The sequence below is a fragment of the Alligator mississippiensis genome, chromosome 1 (assembly GCF_030867095.1).
Source record: "Alligator mississippiensis isolate rAllMis1 chromosome 1, rAllMis1, whole genome shotgun sequence".
NCBI classification, from domain to species: domain Eukaryota; kingdom Metazoa; phylum Chordata; order Crocodylia; family Alligatoridae; genus Alligator; species Alligator mississippiensis.
In genome coordinates, this window is record NC_081824.1 from 310,169,535 (window position 1) to 310,191,228 (window position 21,694).

At 41.1% G+C, this 21,694-nt stretch overlaps 1 protein-coding gene across 11 annotated transcripts in view; it reads left to right on the forward strand.

The window, feature by feature from the left end:
* Window positions 1-21,694, forward strand: part of DMD (dystrophin) — a 2,172,325-nt gene that overhangs the window by 1,570,343 nt on the left and 580,288 nt on the right. For all 11 annotated transcript variants that reach the window (XM_059720821.1, XM_059720816.1, XM_059720817.1 and 8 more), the window contains one exon: window positions 5,720-5,804. In XM_059720821.1, coding sequence (XP_059576804.1) covers window positions 5,720-5,804 — 85 coding nt within the window. The remainder of the gene's footprint in view (window positions 1-5,719; window positions 5,805-21,694) is intronic.

Genomic DNA, 21,694 nt, shown 5'->3' on the forward strand with positions numbered 1-21,694 from the left:
AAAGTTCCTAGGATCAGGGAACTGTTTTTGTTTTCTTCTCTCATGTATTTAGAAAGCACTGCTTTAAGCCTATAATATTATATAAATGTTGCTTGGTGATGTTAAGGAGATTTAATAGTTATGTCACTAGAAGTCAGAGTGACAGTTTGGTGCCAGTATCATGAACGATGTTTAATACATTTTGAGAAAACTGTGAAGTGTAATGTTAATTTTGCAGGCTAGGGCTGAACAATTATTTTCAGCAATGAGAGTGAGGTTTGGCAGACTTGATGTTGCCTTATACAAAGGTCATTGAGTAGATGACAATAGACATGGTAGAGAATTAAATAGAAAATGTGAATCCTTAACAAAAAATATTGTATTTATTCCTGTGACTTTTTTTTTTACAGTTTTGAGAGACATTTTATTAAATAACCTAATCTGGGAACTTGTGAGTGTGTGTTTCATTTATAATGTGCCAGTGGTAATAATTATACATAGAACATAGATCACAATGTCAGATAGGTACTGCGATCAAGTGGTTAGTAACTGGGTTCAAGTATTACATGTTCAAGCACTTTATCTATCTTCCCACTACCAAGATTTAGCGTATGTCTTATCCCAAGCTTACAAATATAAAAACTGAGGCAGAAGTGTGAGCATATGCAATATATATTATATATGCAATATGTATACCTATACTTATGTGATGAGAGGGAAAGCAACTGTCTTACCTAAGATAACATTAGGAGTCAGGCCACATGAATAACCTTATTTTCTTTGTTCTTAGTCCTGTACTCAAGCCATTATACGTTACCTTCCTCTATATTTGCATCTTGATACAGATGTTCTGGTGCTACCATAGCTGTGAGTTTCTGAACCTTCTGCACTACAACCTGTGCCTAAATTTAAAGTCAATGTACTGTTTTAAAAGGTTTCTAAATGTACACAACAACTATTGCATTTGATTCAGTTTCACAAACATGTTCCTATTAAATAAATGAAAAATGTAAAGCCATTGAGCTAATTTGCTGTACCTGCAGTGGTGGATTGTTGTGGATTCAAGAATTTGGAGTTTAGAGTAGCCAAATCATAGAATCATAGAAAACTAGGGTTGGAAGGGACCTCAGTAGGTCATCTAATCCAACCTCCTGCTCAAAGCTGGACCATCCTCAACTAGGTCATCTCAGCCAAACCTTTGTTTAGCCAGGCCTTAAAAACCTCCAAGGATAGAAAGTCCGCCACCTCCCTGGGTAACCTGTTCCAGTGTTTTACTACCCTCCTAGTAAGAAAGGTCTTCCTAATATCTAACCAAAACTTTCCTTAATGCAACTTGAGACCACTACTCCTTATTCTGTCGTCTGCCACCTTCTGCTTCAGTTTTTATGTGCTCCATCCTCTTTGGAACCACCCTTCAGGTACTTGAAGACTGCTATTAAATCAGTCTTCTCTTCTTCAGACTAAATAAGCCCAGTTCCCTCTGGGATCTTTCCCTCTTTCTTTAGAAGTCATGTGCCTCAGCCCCCTAACCATTTTTGTTGTCCTCTGCTGGACTCTTTACAACTTGTCCACATCCTTTCTGTAGTTGGTGGCTAAAACTGAATGCAGTACTCCAGATGTGGTCTTGCCAATGCTGAATAGAGGGGAATAATCACTTCTCTTGATCTGCTGGCAGCACTCCTACTAATGCAGCCTAGTATGCCGTTAGCCTTCTTCACAACAGGGGCACACTGTTGGCTCATATTTAGCTTACTGTCCATTGTAACCCCCAGGTTACAGGTGAGAGATTTACTTAGAGCAGTGGTGGGCAAACTTTTAAGGCTGTAGACCAGATTGAACCAGTTTAGGTCAGAAATGGGTGGGTGGGTTGGTTGTCAGACCTAGCCACCATCACTACTTTTCCCACAGTGGCACAAGGAAAATACCTGAAGCTGCCACTTTCCCCCATGGAGACTCAGGGAAAGTGCTTGTCACTGCCATTTCCCCCATAGGAACATGGGGAAACTTGCATTGCCGTTGCTTTTCCCTGCAGCAGCAGGGGTAAACAACTGCTGCTGAAAGCCTCCACTGCCAAAGCCCCATGTTTGCAGGCCAAATGAAATGGCTCTGTGGGCCCGATCTGGCCTATGGGATGTAGGTTGCCTATTTTTGACTTGAAGAATCTGGATATTTTGAAGAATAAGCAGTCCTTGGAGTTATGACACAATTGGTTCCTGGAACCCATGTCTTAAGTTGAAATGTTGCAACTCGGAGCCAATTTTCCTATAGAAAACTATGTTATCAATGGGGGATTGGTTCCTGAACCAAGACCCAATATCCTATTTTCACCAAAAATAACCCAGAATTTTGTACTCAGTTCTAGATGAGTAATATAGCTACATTAGTGTATTCATATTGTACATAGCAATCATATTGATTTGGAGGGACTTCTTTGAGGTGACTTTGCTAAACTTTTTGAAGGGCTATTGGTTGGACTTTTAGAAGGGTTCTTGGCTGGAGTCTTCTTAAGAGTCTTGGCTGCTTTCTTAAAGAAAGTGTCCAAGGAAGTTTGAACAGATGTTCTCCAGGGAGATGGGCGATGCAGCAAACTTGTTGGCATCACATTGGATCAAGCGTTATAAAGTCAAAACTGACATCAGAAAGTTAAACAGGGTGTCAATTTATAAACCTTGTAAGTGCGAAGTGTTGTAACTTGAAACGTTGTAAGTCAAGGACTGCTTGTACAGAGAGGTAGTTAGTAGGGCTGTGAGAAACAGGGCTTCAGTTTCAATGTTTCAACAGAATGGTGTTTCATTTTGAGTTTCATTTCATTTAAAAACCACTGTTGTGTTTTGTTTTGTCAAAACTGTTTTGCTGTTTCAATGCTTTTTCTAAGTTTCGCCCATACTTATTATGGGGAAGCATAAAATGCAGCAGGCAGGCAGATCAAAGGCTTGCTGGCACCCCCAGGAGGGCTGCAGGGGCTGTTCCAGAGTCCACCTGGGGATGCAAGCCACCAATCTGCTTGCCAGATGAGAGAAGCCGGGTGCAGCCACCTGGGACTGGTGCCGGGAAGATCTATGCTGCCACCAGGCCCAAGCAGCAGCAACCAGCTCCCATCACCTGGCAGGCAGCTTGGGGGTTTGCACCCCGGGAGGACTCTGGCACAGCCCCCACAGCCCTCCCAGGAGTGCTGGCAGGTCCCTGATCTGCCTGCCAACTGACAGGACACAGGTGCTGCAGCCTGGGGCCAGTGGCACTGGACCAGGGCAGATCAGCTGGTGTGGGGACCGACCGCCCTGATCCCAGAGAAGGGGAGGGTCTCCACACCAGCTTCTCTCTCCTGGACCCACACCCTCCTCCAGCCAGCTCTGGTACAGGGCTAGGACAGATCAGTTTGTGCAGGGACCCTCCCCACCCCAGATTGGCACACCTGCCCCCCCCCACCCACTGTCTGTGGCACCAGTAGGGGGTCCCAGTGGCTTACAGCCCAGTGTGGGGGGTTGGGTGCAGGCCTGGGACTGTGCTCTCCCCCCCGCACTGGGCTCAGGTCCCAGGGGCTTGCAAGTCCCTGGGAGCCCCGCCGGCATCATGGGGAGTGAGCAAGGGGGCAAGCATGCCAGTCTGGGGGAGGAGGGTCCCTGCACAAGCTGATCTGCCCTGGCCCCATATCAGAGCTGGCTGGAGGAGCATACAGGCCCAGGGCACATCAGCTGTAGGGCCCCTCCCCCACCCCAGGATCAGCACTGCAGGTCCTTGCATCAGCTGATCTGCCCCGGCCTGTATACTGCCAGCTGCTGCCAGCCAGCAGGGGTCTGTGTCCCTGCATGAGCCTTGGTACCAGTGGCAGCTGGCAGCAGGGCACATGGGGCAGTTTAGGAGGCATGTGCAAGGAAAGATCTGCTGAGGGAAGCATTAGTCTCCTCAGTGCGCCAGTGAATGGCAAGCGACAGCAGGAGGATGTGGAGTTCTCCTTTCCCTGTTGCCCAGCACGACCCTCCTAGGCCACCGGGCACATTCTGCTGCCAGCTGCCACTGGTGCTGAGCTCTAAGAGGCAATCAGTCAGAGCACTTGAGTACAGGGCGAGTACTAGTGCATTTCCCTGTGAGGGGAGGTTAGTCGGGGGCCACAAAGGCATCTGGCATTCCAGCGGACAGTGACATTGCATGAATCAATAGGGGATCTGGTACACAAGTTTGAGAGACTGGTCTAACCTAAATCAGATTAAGTTTGAGTGCACATCAGTCCATGTCTACATAGACTGGGTTCCTCCATTTTTAAACCAGTCTATGTGCATTGAACTTCTGTTCTGTTATGGGTGTAGACTGGTGTCACAGGCCGGCTAGGCACTGTGAGTGTATCAGCCGTTAGGCTGCTGGGTTCGGGATCAAGGAGGCGAGTCGGGAGTGAAGTAAAGGCAAATTTACTTATAGCTTAGCATACAACAGTTAACAGAAAAGTTAATGCAACAAACAAATAGTACAATAATAAAGAGCTAATTAGTAAATAACAACAACAGATAGACAAAATGACAAAGAGTTCCCTCAGGGGATTGGCAATTTATCGGCAGTCCCTCTATGCCAGGTACGCACCAAGTTGTTCCAGCGAAGTCAGGCATCCCCGATCAGCGCTGTCTGAGGGGTCACCTGGAAAGTCCCTTGGTCAGGATCCAGTCCTCGCTCACACTGGGAGTCCAGGGTTCAGGCTTGGTACAGTGATGGTCCTTCTGTCCCATCCTTCAAACTGCTTACTTGACATGCGCATTCCTTTATGCCTTATGTTATGCTTATCTGTTGGTTTTAGAGCCACTCACAATCTTGCCCTATAGCTGTTACTTTATGGGATTAAAAGGTGTTAGAAATTATCATGAAAGGTTACCGCTCAAACTCGAGTTCACCCAATAAGCAAATTACACCACATTACTTTGAGGTTTGAAATTAGCATTACTCTACCCAAACTCAACCCCTTGATTTCTTATTCCTTGGATTCCTTGGAATGTGTTAATTATATTAGGTGGTCAGATCTTGTTATGGCTGACCTTTAAAAATCCTGTTAGATCAGCTAATCTTGTAGTTTTGCTTATTTTGGGGGCCATGATCAGTGCACACAGTTAGATTCAATGCTTTGGTTAAATTCTGACAGACAAATTCCACTTGTGGGTTGCAAACTTGCAAGCTTTGCATTAGCTAATCTTAACTGCTAGACAATTGCCTGGATGTCTCCAAGAGCATATATTTATTGCTCGTGATAGTAACCCCTCTGGCTCTGGCCACCACAGACTAGTTTTTGGTCACTTATACCAATTTATATGATTCGAGCTATGGTTCTAGAATATCTTGAGAAATGACACTTTAAAGTCATGCCATTATTGTGCATAGAAAAAATAGTTTAAGTCCACTTGAGATGCACTGCTTATTAAACATCACAAACAACCCAAATTCCTGCTAATAAAACTTGGATAAATCAAATCTAATATATATATCCTCACTTGGATATAAGTTATCCCCCTTATCCTCATTACTACAAATTACTTCAAGTGTCAAGATTTGTGAAGTCGTATAGTCTCTGAGTATGGAAATGCTATATTTATACAGGGATAGAGATACTGCATTTGGACATGAAATGACAGCAAGCATGCTGTAGAAAAGGTATTAATATATGTTTGAAGTGACAGTATCACAGACTAGTCTTTCAAACAGGAAATGCTATTTCTTTTCTTAATGCTTATAGATGAATAATAGCCTTACTTTCCTATTCTAGAAAAAATTAGAAGAATTAACTGTCAACTGGACAGCAATCAACCATTTAATTCAAGAACTAAAGAGGAAACCTGCTTCAGAAGTCTGTAAGTATTTCAGTGTGGTTGTTCTTGAAATGATTTTACAGATGTACATTTAAAAAGGTGAAACAGAAGTAGGGGACCTGAATCCACTCGTCATCCTTTGAAAATCTCTGTCTAAATATACGAAACAAGAAAAGTGGTTGCTCTGATTTTTTACTCATTTTTTCATTCTTTTTTTTCTGTGGTCTGGTATGCTCCCTCTGCAAGTTGCATTAAGATGTACTGCCCATTTGTTTATAGAAGGTGTTTAAAATTGTTCTTTTTAAGCACTGTTAGGGTGTAGACAGAAGTGCAGCTCCCAGATGTAACTCAGAACAATTTCTGCAAAGCATTACAGTCCTACCCTAGACCAAACAGAACTTTGCTGTTGGTTCCAGGGGGGGAGGGGAATTTAGCTATGGGCTGGGAGTCTGCAGCCAGGTTCCCATAGCATTGGCCAGGGCTCTCTGCCAGTGCTTGCTATTTTCAGAATCAGAAGGGCCTTGTTCTTGGGGCTCCCCAGTTGGTGCTGAGATTTGGGGTGGGTAAATTGGAGCCCCCCGGGAGTCTTCAATACACCCACTCCACCCTCTAGGGGGCTGAAAAAAACCCAGGTTGAACTCCCTCTGCTCCTTTTCTCCACTCCCATTCTATAAACAGCAACAGGCTGGTTGCTCAGTAGACACAAGTTACAGAAGATGCTACATTTTGAAACGTCTTTATCTGATACCTCATGCAATGGGGGGTTAGATTTTTACCTGATCAGCCATTTTTCAAGCTGTTTGCAGCTGTGCACTTGTATTCGGTCATAGCTATAAGCTGCTTTCTGTGGCCAGATCAAGTGAAAATGGTCACTTCTGTCTGTACCTTTAGTAATCAGGGGCACTTCAAAAATGTTCCTCTTTCATTGGAAGGGAAAGACTATTAGTGCTGTCAAGTTATGGATCAGAAAGAGGAACATATAGTGAATAGAAGAGGGAAGGATATCTGAATTAATTTTGGTGTGTTTTTTTCCCCCCCTTTATTTTTCCCAAGTGCCTTTTTTACGAACCATTATTTTACAGAAAATATACATCAAAAGCTGATGGTGGAGAAACCCGTGCCCTGCAGCAGAGACTAGTACGCCCATAAAGATAATACCTGATATTCAGGGAACAACTCCATTTAGACCAGTGATTCTCAACCAAAGTGCCATGGCACCCTGGGCTGCCTTAGAATCCTTTCGAGGGTCCTGCATGGTGCCAGTCAATGTTAGCACTGTTAGGTGTGCAAAAATTATTCACAAGATAAACCCAGAGATTTCAAATAGGAATCCATAGTGTTGAACAAATTCTGACGTGTTATAGTCTTTCCAAGTTCTTTGCAATAGAAGAACTTATCTATTATTTCCCCGTTTTCAAAAAAAACTGTCAAAACGAAGAGCTGGCATTTTGCAAGAGGTGCCTCAAGTCTAAAAAAGTTGAGAACCACTTTTATAGACAGGACTAAGATGACTCCCTTGATTTTGAATCAAAAGATCAATCAGATCAAAAGATAGGCAGATTAGTCAGCTAGCCATGCCTCTGTCAAAACCTGCCAGTGACGGATCAATTCAAGCAAAGCAGACATCTCTCATTTGTTCATTTTTATGTACAAATTTAGCAAAACAAGTTTCAGTTAATTCTGTCAGGGTTTCGGTGCTATCAGGGTTCCCATGTCAGGCTTCAAATTCATTGCAAGAAGTAAGCTCCACTAATGGTTTTAAGCAATTGTGTGTTTTTTTCTGTCTCTCTTTTTAAAGCAAGGAAACTACCTTGCATTGATTCCATAGAGAGTTGTGAGGCAGGTCTGAGGATGAGATGGCCAGACTGAACAAGATGTGTAAGCATTTTTTGTCATGCTGGGCTGCTAAACTTACTATGTCAGGTTTTGTATGTCAGCTGGTTATGTCAGATTCATTTCTTTTTATGAGCTGTAAACTTGCTGCTGCAATGGAAATGGAAAGAACAAAAAAGAAGAGATTCCCACACTAACTCATTATCATTAATCTCAGGATTGCAAAATTATTTATGTACCTTACTTTTGAATATAGAATGTGAATTACCAGCACTTCTCAGATGCAGGAGATGAAACAACAGATGCATAAAATGAAAGTGCTCCTTTTTTATAAGGGATTAGGCAGGAACTATGATTGATTTTTCTCCCTTGTGCCAGGAGCACTTAAAATTTGAACCTGTACTCATGGTACCAATTCATGATTCCTCTTTATATGAGACAATTTATTGCAGTACCATTACTGTAAATGTTATATCTGTTCTAGCTGCCATTTGCCCATTTCAAGTGAAACTTCAGGAAGTGGGATGCAGTTAGTCAGCTGTTCATGATATTTAACAAGTCCTTTGATTTCACAAAGAAAACCTAATGAATATAGTCCATTGAGAAAAAGGTGCTCTTTTCTGCAAGGGCAGAAAACAGCATTAATACAGATTCTAGTTCTGTATTTATTTATTTTTTAACGTAAAGAATATATGCCTTATTTCTCAAATATAGTTTTGCAGCTAAGAATAGTATTCCCTTGTTTTCAACTATTTAAAATCATTCTATAGTCATTTTCATGAACTTGTGCAGAGCTGCAATTAGAAAAGAGATGTAAGTTGATGGAAGCCTGAACTAGATTTTTATTCAACATAGTTATACAGATGTTCAGTAACCGCAGTCAACTTCTATGGTTACAGCCAGTGGCGACATGTAGGGGATGCACAGGGGTGCACGTGCACCCCCTGAGAGCACTGATGTACCCCCTGTCAGGCCGTGCTCCCTGTTTAGGCAACGAGCAGGGTAGCAGGTGGGAGTGCCGGTGCCCCCCCACAAGTGCCGGCCAGGGAGTGGGGCCACCAGCAGAAGTGGCTGTGCTGCTTCTGGAACTGGCCACGGGTCTTCTGGAAGTAGAGTGGCTGCTTTTTGGTGAGTGAGATCAGTCACGAGGGATCTCCCCCAGTCAGCACTATTGGCTGCCAGGGAACCCTCCCCCACCCCCCATCAGCGTGATCGGCTGCCAGGGGACCCCTGCCCCACCCCCGGTCACTGACTGCTGTTACAGCTCACAGACTGGTTACAGCTCTTAGACTGCTTGACTTCTGAACTCATTTTACTTCTTGGTGTTTCTCAGGCTCTGTGTGGTCAGTTATCAAATTGTATTTGAAGACCACTCTAATATTATAAAAGCCTAATTCTGTCCATCTGTCTGTCTGTCTGTCTGTCTGTCTATCTCTAACACTATTTGCACTCTGATTGGCTGACAGAAACAGTCAATCAGAATGCTTCACGCATGGGGGAGCGCTGCCATGATTCCACCACCATGCTCCAAGTATGGAGGAGTGCCACCATGAAGCCATACCAAGGACCGGACAGGGGGTGGGGGAGCCAAGGCCAGCAGCACTGACCTTGGCTCCCCCACCCCGCTCCCTGCAAGAGGCAGAACAGCAGCAGCAGGTGGGGTTAAGTGGCAGCACTCCCTCCCAGCCCCCTGCCCCCACCTCATCATTCTTGACAGGCAATTGGCTAGTATTAACATATAGTTTTAGTTCAGCATCTTAAAGTTTCAGGGCCAGAGTATGACCTCAAGTGATAGTACCATTTAAGAAAAAATCTTTATCCCATGCCTGTGCTAGTTTTGTTTTGCTGGTCTTGTTCATACTGGCCATTTAAAACAAGTTAGATTCCCTCATATCAAAACTTCGTAGTTTTCCAACACTTTGCAAATGTAACCAAATATGCCCACCCTGCCTTTAGGCAAATTGTATATAAGTAATAAAAAAAATAAAATAAAATGTTGAGAGTTCCTCATGGTTTTTAACTAACATAAAATACTAGCTTGAAACTATTCAAATCATCAGTGGGAGTTTTGCCAGTGACTTTAGTGAAATCAGGATTTTCATATGTGAACCTAAAAGGAAACTGACACAGACCTTCAAAGAGAGGGCACCAATTACTATGTAAGTTCCCAGTCGCAATGAAAAATTGTCTTATAAAACTAGAACCCAGAGGTAAAGATGACTAACCAACATAGTTTGAAAAACACTCGGTGGCGCAGTGACAGTACCTCTTGTTGATTATCATTCAATTATTGATTCTATAGAAACTTTTATAGCAACCAGAATTTAGTTGTGTTCACATTTGTGGTTAGGGACAGAAATTACACACAAACCAGTATAAGTGATTGGAAACTGCTTTAAAGCTGTAACAGAAAAGAAGTTCAGTTAACATAGACTGGTTTCAAAATGGCCAAAACTAGTTTAAGATAGACCTGGATGGATGTAGTATCAGACTTAACTGATTTAAGTTAAAAACATCTAGCAAACTTCTGTCCCAGATCCCTTCCTGACACAATTCCCTCAGCATTCCAGGATGCTTTGCACCCCCCCCCCCCCCACAAGCACCCCTCTCATAGTGGTTGGGCTAGCCTTGGCCTGTTCTGTCTGCTCCAACTTAGCAGGGCTGGCCCCACCCCCAGGCTGTCACAGAGTGGAGGCAGCAAAGCCTCTGTTTTACAGCCCTGGTCCTTCCTGTACCTGTCAACCCAGTGGGGTGGGAGGAAAACAGAGCATCCTTCCCCCCTCTCCAGCCCATCCCTGTGCAAGTTTTCTACCCTCCCCCACTTGGCTGGGCCAGTGTGCGTCACTTACATGCAGGTAGGAGTGGGGAAAGAAGTCCCGCAAATCCGGGACTGGCACAAGCTGGAGCCCAGCATCAGCCCAGGTGGGGATCGTGCCCCTGCCTGGGTTCCTAGACAGAGCCCTGGGGCTGGAGCAGTGGGAAATGTATCCCTACCCATCTCTCATGTGGGCTGATACCCTGCTCAGCCCAAAGCCCGGGGCTGCAGAGACTTCCCCCTTCTTCCTCCTGGGGGCAGGGCTATGCCAACCCCAAAGTAAAAGGTGGAGGGATTCCCCTCTGCTCTGGCTGCAGGGCTGTCTGGTGACCCAGCCAGAGGCAGGGAACCCCCACTGAGACAGAGGGATCCCCCCATGTGGGCCAATGCCTGTCTCCAGGTCCAGGCTGGATGGACCGTTCTTCCCCTCTCGTCCCCCTCCCCACAACAGCAGGAGACAGCAAGAGGTAGGGGGTGTGTGTGGGCATATAATCCTGGCTCAGCGGCATTCAGGTGTCCTCAGCAGTGGCCTGCAGGCTGGGAGGTGTGCTTTAGTGCCCCCCAGCTTTTGGCCTGGGTCACTGCAGGCCTCTGGCTGCCTTTCCAGAAGGAAAAGTGAACATTGGTTCACTTCATTATTGGTTCAGTCTACACAGCTTAAAGAAACATGTGAAGATTGAATCAGTTCTGCCTCAGGGTTTTTAAACCTCTGTACTTAGCCTGTATGTCAAAGCAAAGAAGAGAATGATAAAATAAGTGGCTGGTCCTTGTGATGCTGTCAAATGTCACTGTCTACTCCAGTTACAGAGTTCTTGCCGGGGAGGGGGGGTTGGCAAATATACATCCTGTGACTATCTTCTTTGGAAGCAGGGGTGGAGAACAGGGTTAGAGTTGTGTTTATAATGATTTCTGTGCCCATGTGAGCCTTTCTGTAATAATTTCTTGGACATGGAGAAAGTACTACAAAATGTCCCTAATATCCCACTGGGCCAGTATGCCTTCAGGCATAATGAACAGAAAACTACTTTTCCAGCTAGGAAAATGTACTTAGCTGAAGGGTGTCAGAAACTTTAGCTAAGCTTGACTTCCAAGACAGGATGATTCAAAAGCAGATTGTGCTAGGTATCCATACTTGACATTTGGAACTTGAAATTATGTGAACATCACTAACCAAACATACCCCATGCTTCACATAGCCAGCAGTATGAAAAACATTACAAACAGAAGGAAATGCAGGGCTTTTCTGGCTGTGTAGTGTGTTATTACACAGTAGAGACTAATTTCAAGAATGCCTTTATCTATCAGCATGCCATCTTTCATCTGAAACTGCTGCATATGTGTTTGTGTTTACTATATGAGGAAAATGTTTATTTGATAGCATATATTATACTGAGATTTGCAAAACAGTGCCAGTGTCCTCTCTTCTTGCATTCATAACTTTCACCCTTTTTTGAATGACATTTTCCATGATTTGTTTCTGTTTAGCTATAGATTCATTTTAACAAGCCTGTGCAAATTTTTTGGCCACTTTTTTGTTCAGCAAGGCATATCTGAAAGCACATTTTGTAAATAATACTTTAGAAGAATCCCTTTTTTTAATGGTACTGCTAAGACAAATATGTAAAGATAATAGGACATTTGAAAAAATCCTACTTCTATTTGAAATAATTCTTGCTACTTTTTATGAGTCAAATCTATCACTCGTTTGCTATTTTCTATAAGTCAAACATAATTAGACATGTTTAGGTTAAAATTATTTCTCTTTATTCTTACCATTAGTTTAACTCATGCATGTGAGAATATTTTGCATAGTCAATTGCATTTTCTCTCTGAATTTTTATTCAAGCAGCTTTCTCTTTGATTTTTGTGGGTATTTCACTTTGGGAGAAAGAAAGAAAGAAAATGTAATTATAAAACTATAAAAATGAGCAGGGGAAATCAGAGTCAGTGTAATAGTAAAACTCTTTTTAATTCATTATTTAAAATGATACCATATTTTGAATGAGCTGTTAATTTAAAATACAGCCCTTAATTAGGAATGTGTGTTTTGATATATTTGAAAATGCAAAATGTTTTTTAGTTTACAAACTTAGCCTGTGTAAAAACTCTGGTACAAAGTGGAACAGGGGCTAGAGGTGAGTAGGTCAGGGAGAAACTGCATATTCATTCACAGTTCAGGAAGTACAAATATTTACTTCATGGTTTTGAAGCCCTGTTGGTTAACTAATGCCACTTGTACTGCCTATTTGGCCTTCCAGTTGCCTATCTTCTTTAGCTTGAGAAATTGGGAGTGAGAAGAAACACTGACTGAAGATCTAGCTATTATTTCCAGGTTTCTCAGGCACTTTGGATTTGCATTTCAGGAGTTGGGGGAGAGTATTCCAAATTTTAGCAAATTGATAATAGGTAAGAATTAGTCCTTTATCTAATGCATTTTTCCCTTTGGGGAATGGATCCTAAGTGACCTTCTCCATCTTATTTGAAAAAAGAGGTCCAGCAGCCAGTCCATACCTAACTCAATGGGAAAATAAATTGTAAGCCTTTGAGCAGGAGTGCTCTAAAATAGCTGTCCCACAGTTGGAAACTGGGCATGCTACCAGCACTGCCCTGTGATACCAATGTCCAGGGTACAGAGCTGATCTCTTGTGCCTCCAGTATGCATATATTATTAGTGCATTTAAAGTTGTGGGAAAACCATAGACGGGCTGCAACAATCATGTTTGTATGCCATCAACAGTGAAAACTCATCAAAATTGATACTGCCTTTTTTTCCTTTTAAATAAATATAAATTAAAAAAAAAAAAAGATGTACCTTAAAATAACAAAAAGCTTACAGGAATATTTCAATAGTTAAGCTTCTCACAGCATCACTAATGAAGTTATGTTGCCTATCTGTAGACATATTTCTTGCTAATTGTATAGTTGAATAATTTAGCATTCAAGGACAGTTGCTTTCTGCAGGACAAATAAGAAAAAAAATACAAAACAGCAGCAGCAAATCATCTTTGGGCAATGATACAGGTTATCAAAAACTATTCTTTCTTTAAGAGTATTCCACTGCTTTTTGTTTCTGAAGCACTCATTCTCCATTTAATATACATTGTGTTTGCATGAACATATATGCTGTATTTTTAATTGTCTTTATCAGTAATTTTAAAACGGGCCATAATTAAAGCTTTATTCATTTTACTGTAAGCATATGATAAGATGACATTAGTGCATCAGAATACATATTTAGAGAACAGGAGATGAATTAATGTACTAATGAGGATGCCACATGTATGCTTATAGAAGATGGGAGTTTGCACATCTCAGTTGAGACCATCCATATTTGACCTGTTATTAAAATGAATTCACTTCCTCAGTGGAAGATGGAGCCATTTCACACTGCATGGCTATACTATACAAGAATATGGAAGGTTAGGAATTGAAAATAAAATAGCAACTACATCTGTCAAAGCAGACAAGCGTCTAAGCCCTTAGTTTCATATATTGTCAGAAAATTATCCTCCTGCCCCCTTCATTCCTCTTTCCTTCCTCCCCAACCCCCGTCCTTCTCACACAAAGCAGTCGTTTTGGACACCGGTAAAGCCAGTTCAATTTACGGAATAACCAGTACCCCATAGCAGCACCTCAATATTTACTGGAGGTCACCCATTCCAAGTAATGACCAAGTCTGATGTTGTTTAGTTTGTGATAACTTAAGAAGCAACACCATGTGGAAATGAGGGAAGCATATGTATTTTTTTTTATAACTATCAAGTGTACCTCAGTTTATCTGTGATCATGTCTTGCCTGGCTGCAGAAAGTCAAAACAAAGGAGTATAGAAAGGGAAGATGAGAGGAAAAGCAATGCTCAAAGTAAGAGACTAGAGAGGTAGTTAGCTGTGTTAGTCTGAAGTCAGGCAGAAGGCAGGGTGAAGATGCACCTTATAAACTAACTAAGTAAGATATAAAAAGAGCATATGCTTTTCTGAACTCAACTTAACTTTATCAGATGCTGTGGAAGGATAAGCATAGAGCAACGTGTAAAGTGGAGTGAGTGATTTGAATACCAGTGGTGTTCGTTCATTCATTCTTGCATGCAACGAACACTGTGCCTGTCTGACAGAGACAGCAGATGAACAGTATAAGCAGGTGATGGCATATATGGCGTTGTTAGAGTTGCAATGAACCTCAGATATTGTTATAAGAATGACCGAACACTGATCCGACATCAGCTGCAGAAAGACACAACCCCACCCTTCTCGGACACACTTTAGCCTCCTGGACATTCCATGGCTGACCCCAGGGTTGCTGTTCTTGGGCAGCAAAAAAATTTAAACTAGTTTGAATGGTGTCAAAAAATCATCCACAGACTGGATTGCAATAAGTATGGTTTAATCGGGGGCTACAGATTCTTATTCTATGACCTGGATTAGCTTTTGTGACCCCTTTGGTCCAAAGAGTTCTTTTGTTGTTTGCTTCTCCCAGCACTGTCACTCTCCTTCTTCCCCCCACCCTTCCTCTCCCTCCTCTTCCCCACCTTTTGTATTCATATCACTCAGTCCACTTGAGAACTGCTCTGTGGTCTCCTTGCAAAGGTAAGAGATTTCTGTAGAAAAGACCAGGATATCTTGGAGCCCAGTGGGAAGAGTTATTAATCAGGTAATACTTTCAGCAGGTTCCAGCTTGGCTGGCAAAGTTTACTCTTGTTAGACCACACATAAATTCAAAGAGAATATTTAAGAAGCTTTCTAGGTCCCATCTCCCTGTACCCCCTTCTTCTATGTGCTGTGTACCTTTGAGTAAAGGAAAAAATAATGCTTTCTTTGAAAAGCTTTTTGGAGCCATTTGAATGAATGATTCTTATAAGTTACTCAACTATAATGGCTTACAAGTGGCCACCCCTGCTGGCCTCATGATTATGTGATTGAAAATTGGGGGCCATGCAGAGATCCTGTCCTCAGACAACTTAATTTGAGGCAACTCCATCATTTGATTAGCTTTTACTTTAAGAAGTCTTTTCCTTTTTTTACATATGTGCCTCATTTAACAAATAGCAGCACAGCACACAGATGAATCTTTTACTATTGGATGGGTGATTTTTCAAGGTTGGGACCCAGTTGCATGAGAAGTTTTATTTTTCAATACAGCTGACATCAGACACAAGCTGAAAGACAAACTTGTCTAATAAAGCTTTCAGATTCAATTTACTCTCTGCATATAGCTTGAGGAATCTCTGGAGGTCATTCACAGCATGTGCCACAACACCAACAGGGAGAAGTAATGAAAAGAGCCTGGATAAAAAGCTGACACTATGCCTCCAAAGTTGCATGAATAAAAACATAATAAGCAAGTTTATAGACAGTTTCATATGAATATTTGTATTTCTCAGGGTTTCTATCTTGATCTCTGACTAGAACATTTTGACGCATGGATTTGTTTCTGCATTATCTAAGTGAAAAATATTACAAAAATATGTTTAAACAACCAAAGTCTGATTTAAATCATTGTTTCATATTAAACACAGCCTATTGCCAAGGTCTCAGAGTGTACTGTATCATCTAAGAATAAATTGTCTGCAGTATACAAGCATAACAGTGCAGTTCACAAATAGAGCTGTTGGCATTTACTTACATTTTGCTCAAATCAACCTTGTAAGAATTTGCCTTAGATAGCTTTTATTGTCCATGTATCTATAATGAAATACAAAATATAAAACTAAATTAATTTAGCTACAGCATTTAATATTGTGGGTGGATATCTGATGGTTTTGTGCTGGGGGTTGACACAATGACAAGTGGATGCTAGCTCAACCATCAAGTTTTATGTAATGAGATTATTTACAGGTTATTATTTACTTTTCCCATCTTTAAATAATGTCTTATGACTTCTTTTCATAAGTGAGCTTTCCAGATTTTCCTTTCATTTAATTTTTTCACCAGGTAGTAAAGAACAACAGAATATGTAAAGCATATTTTGATTAGACCATGAAACTTCATGGATATAGGTATATAGACTTGATCAAAATGCCAAACCCCATTTCCTTTCCCCCATAATTTCAAACACGCTTACTTAAACCCAAGTAGCAAGTAACACCATGCAAATAAGATGCGTGTAAGATTAAATGGTGTGCCTGACTCAAACAAATGAATTTTGAGGAAAAAACTGTTTCTTCTCTGAAACTATAAAGTGATCAACCTGTAGGGAGGAGTCTCATCTGAGATTTGAGTACAGCTCTGGGACAGGCAGCAACTGCGGCTTGGGTTCTGACTCAGGCTGCAGCTCCAGGCTAGAGCTGTCAATGCTACTGCTGCCTTTTGGGGCTGGGGGTACTCATGTGATAGGAGAGAGGGAACACAGTGTAGGGAGTTCAGGGGAGTCCACATGCTATATGTTGAGGGGCAATCTTGCTGCCTAGCTCCCTGCCACTGCTTTCTTCACCACAGCCATTGGAAATGCATAGGCAGTGCACATGCACCCCCCCAAGATTGGTCATGCATGCCCTGGAAGCACCAGCTGCGAAACCAGAAGTACTGGTGGAAGTGAACTTCCGGTTTTGCCACTTGTGGTCCTGGGCTCAGCGATCAGCTACTGGGGGACCCTCCCCAACTGGCGACTGGCCACTAGGGGACACCCCCCTGGTCAGCGATCTGATGCCACCCCAGACTTGGGAAGCACCAGTTGCCCATGATCACAGCGATGGGTGGAATGAGCTTAAGATAATCCTCCAATAATTAAATTTTACACATGGAAAATTATTACAAATTTATATTTTTCCATGATAAAGTCTAATTCTTGGGGAGTCATGTTAAATTCAAAGATGTCTTCGATTCAGGCAAATATGGTACATTCAAAGCCTGCTCTAAGATCTGAGCCAGTTATTTCCTATAAAAGTAACAATGACGTAATGTGGAAGATGCCAGATTTTGAATTCAGGCATTAGTTGGTGTATCCTCAGAGGTATCCTCATTAGAATCCCAAAGCTTCAGAAGCATAGTTCCAAAGTTACAGCTGATCTTATTCATTAGTTGAATCTCCCAGAACTTAAAACCTAAAAATGCCTTCTCTCAACCAGGTATATTACTTCTCTGTCCCTTTTTGCTGTTAGGATGGCCTGAGTTAAGGAGACTTCAGATGGAATTGTTATGAAAAAAAGCATTTTTTTTTCTTTCTGCTTCCTTTTGACCTGATCAGTAGAGTAACTAAGCAGAAGGCAGGGCAGGCACTAGCTCTGGCACCAACATTGGGGGGAGAGAGGGTATGCAAAAATAGCAGGCACCGCTGCTGTTGGCCCATGGCTGCTGTGACTGCCAGCAGCTACTGGCACTGTCCTGTGCACTACTGCTGCCCAGGAGGCAAAATCAGTTCTAACCAGTTCTGTCTCTGGAAATACTTATGTCTACTGACAACCACATTTAATAACATCTTTTTTTTAGTTATTCACTAAAAAATAAATTGTGTAGTAAATTCTGGGGAATATCTTGTATACATTTCTTGCTTTTGACTTCCCTCTGCTCCTATTAATTGACATTCATTTGCAATTGATTCTCTTGCTCCCCTCCGTCCCTCATGTGACTGTTTTGTTCCTTACTGTCTATCCTCCATCTGCTCAGGGAGTACCAGAATCCTCTTTGCCATTTATCCTGGTATTTCTGTAACAATTGGAAAGTCTGTGGAGACGGAATTGCCTGCGCTAATGCTTCTAGCTGAAGAGATAGTACAAAGCCTGATGCAGGCTGTCTAGGATGAAAAGTTAAGATCTCTATCATTCTGTCAACACTTCTTCAGGCATCTGCTCCACCTTCCTGTTGAGAGTAAGAGGGAGCATGCAGAACAGAAAAGACTCATTCAGGTTCTAGAAGACCAGATTTAGGAAAGAAGAGATATATAGAAGACTGGACCCTCCCTTTATTCTCATCCAGAAATCTCTCCTTCATATTAAACTTTCCTTCATGAGGTTTAACTCGCTGCCATCACTGGAGCATTGCAGCACAGCCAAACAGTGTTAGAAAGCAGTAAGGGAGGGAAATAAGTATTTTAGAAGAGACCTGAATTACTGATTTTTTACTTCACTTGATCAGATGGGGAAGAGAAGAGAAACTTGTTTAAGACGAAGCTAAATGAAAATGACATAACATCATTTAAACCCAGGATCTTCAATGCTATGCATTTCAAAGCTTCTCAGATTGGATTAATGCAGATAACATATTTTTACAGCAGACCAAATTCTGCACATTGAAGTAAAATAATTAAGTGAGCCTCGTTTATTTCAGTTTCTGTTTGTTTGGGGTGGTTTTCCTCCATTTTATGTACTTGATTAAAATATTACTGGCATCAAGGAAGAAGAAACCCCATGAGCTAGCTTGCTAGCAAGATGTATTTGCTCAGTTTTGCCTTTCTGTGATTGTCTGGACTTAAAAAGTTAAGTGAATACAAGACATACAAGGGAACTGAGCAGATATTGCATGGACATGTATAATGAATTCAAAAAGAATTTGGGCACATGTTTAGGTGTAATAAAGAAGAAAGACATATCTAACACTTCCTATTCATGTAATCATTTTTGGAGATTTTTGAAGATCATACACATGGAGAAGGTGAAAACTTAAAGGACTTTTGTGGACAGATACGGATGATTGCCAGAAAGTTTATAAATATTGAGAAAACAGAGCTATTGGCAACGTTCAGGTTTTTTATCCCCTTTCATGACAGATGACTTCAATGAACTGACTGCCAAAATGAACAAACAGTTACTTTTGGACAGTGGTGCATTGGGAATGAAATTGTTGCCAAACAGAGTGACATCTAGTTGAAAGACATACTAGGTTGTTGAATTTTTTTACTTCTACTGACAAAGACAATACCGACTGTTGCTGGCATTATCTATAACAGATGTCCTCAACATTTTCTTAAGATGAAGACATCTTACTATGCATACTGTCTAATGCAGGGACAGGCAATTATTTTGGGTAGAGGGCCACTTACTGAGCCATACCTGCTTTGCCAACAAAGGTTTAAAACATTCCTCTCCATTCAAAATGAATTTTTTGGACTGCAGAGAAACCAGGTAACATGTCGTGAAAAGCCCAAACTGCAAGGCATATTCAAAAGGTACACAGAAATTTTGTTTAGTTATGCTTTTCTCTAAGCAATCTCTTAATACTTTTGGCAGATAAACTATCTTTAACAACAGAAGACACTACAGAACAAATCCCTCATCTCCATAATGTAACTTGAAATGTAGAATCAAAGTCTTAGTTGGTCTTACCCCAGAAAAATCTGTGGTCAAAAGTCCTTTTAAATGTGCCATTGCCTGGAAGCGTTCCTCTTTTTTAAAAAAAAAAAAAAAGCAAAGAAAAAGAAGAGCAATAGAAGTACTGAAAATAAAATGAAGAATTCTGTGGACCAGCGCAAAATGGAGGTATTCCTGTACATCAGATGTATATTGACAGTGACTTGCAGTTCTTGTGTCACACATATAACTTCCTCTTGGATCAACATATTGATAGTGAGGAGTTACAAACCATAAACTGGTCTAGTTTAGTTAACATATGCCCTTTAAAAATGTGTAATTTCCAAAAAGATAGGCCCTTCCAAATACAAATTTTAAATAGTTTGGGTATTATTATGATTTTTCAGTTTGGAAGCAGTCTCGTATGTGGCCAAAAACACTGGCCAAAGAAAATGCTAATACTAATACTTTTATTTAAATTTATAACAAGATCTGAATATATTCTGATTATTACCTTTTATTGTTGTTTTGATTGTGGCTTTTTGAATTTCTTAGTAGCACAATTTTCTGCCTTCCTTTCCTTTCTACACCAAGTCCAAATCTTGATCCTAATGGGCCTACTTACTAAATCTGGCAATGATGCTAGAACCTCACGTGCAAATTGAAGCCAGACTGAATTTCTCTCGGCTCTAGTTTCACCTGAGCTTTACAATTTAAGAAGAAAGCATCATTGTTCACAAAAAATTATTAGCCCTTCCTAACAGTTTTTTTTTTCCCTCTTGTTAATACTATACATGTGAGAAGTATATTTCTGGCAGCATCCAAAAAAGATTTGAGTTTTATAGTGCTAGGAAAATAACACACCTAGATTGGTTCAATGCTGATAATCTTTAACAGCTAATGAATAAAGAACGTGCTGCAAAATATCATATATGATCTCTGTAGTTTGCATAAACAAGAGTGGATATAAATGGTAAAAGAAGATTTAATATTTTCTTGGGTTTTTTGAGTTGTGGATATTTCTGAAAGCCTTGTCTCAGAATCTTGTGTGTTAGTTTTCAAAATAAGCATGTGGCACTAAATCTTTTTAGAACATTATCTTCACTCACCGCTAACATGTGAGGTGATAGATTGTTATGTTTGATGATTTAATCAGGGATGCAGAACAGCAGGATTTAGAAAGTGTCTAAAACATTTTTTAAAGTTGTTTGGCTACTTTTTAGCATCACTGTCTAGTTAATTCTTACGCTCAGCTGCAAGTAAGCCATTCCCTGGTCACATTCACTTTTCAGTTTTTAGTGGGAGTATCAATCTTCTTGAACATGGCCTCAGGAAAGGTTCACAGGGAACACCACAATAACAGTATATTACTACAAGGAGACTGTACTTTGAGGTAGTTTATCTTTCAGAAAGGTTTTGAATGGAGCAGTAAGTCCAAGCAGAGTAAGAATTATTAATGATACTCCAGATTGTGGATGTATAATGTAATCTTCAATCAATTTCAGCAGCACCTGCCTCTCCTGGAGTTGCAGACCTAGCTGGGTCTAGATCTAATGCCCTTAACCAACACAAATAAAGCAGTCAGTAAAACTTCTACAACCATATGTTTACACTATTTCTACATTTTATTTTAAAAACTCTTCTCAGCTATATTATACCACAAGTATGTTCTGCATGTTCAGGTGAATTCAGGTATTATGTTTCATTACAGTGACTGAATGTTTGAAACCCAGGCATGGCTTCAAAACTCTGACACGATTGGTCTACCCTGAAACTCACTTTAGGCATCCTTTCTCTGCTGAAATTCTGATCAAATGGTGCATAAGACTCTGTTTACCCTCTGTGGATATCCTAAACCTGAGTGAGAACACATGCAGATGCTTCTGTCAAGACCCATGGCTCACCATTTGCTAAGCTATGTATTTTTATTATCGTTGCTGTATATCTGTACCTTGGAGATGCTGCCATTACAATAGACATAAAAGTAAATAGATGTTTTTCCTCTAGAAATGTGATATTATTTCATTGAAGCATTTGATGAAATTATCATGATTTCTTGAATGACAG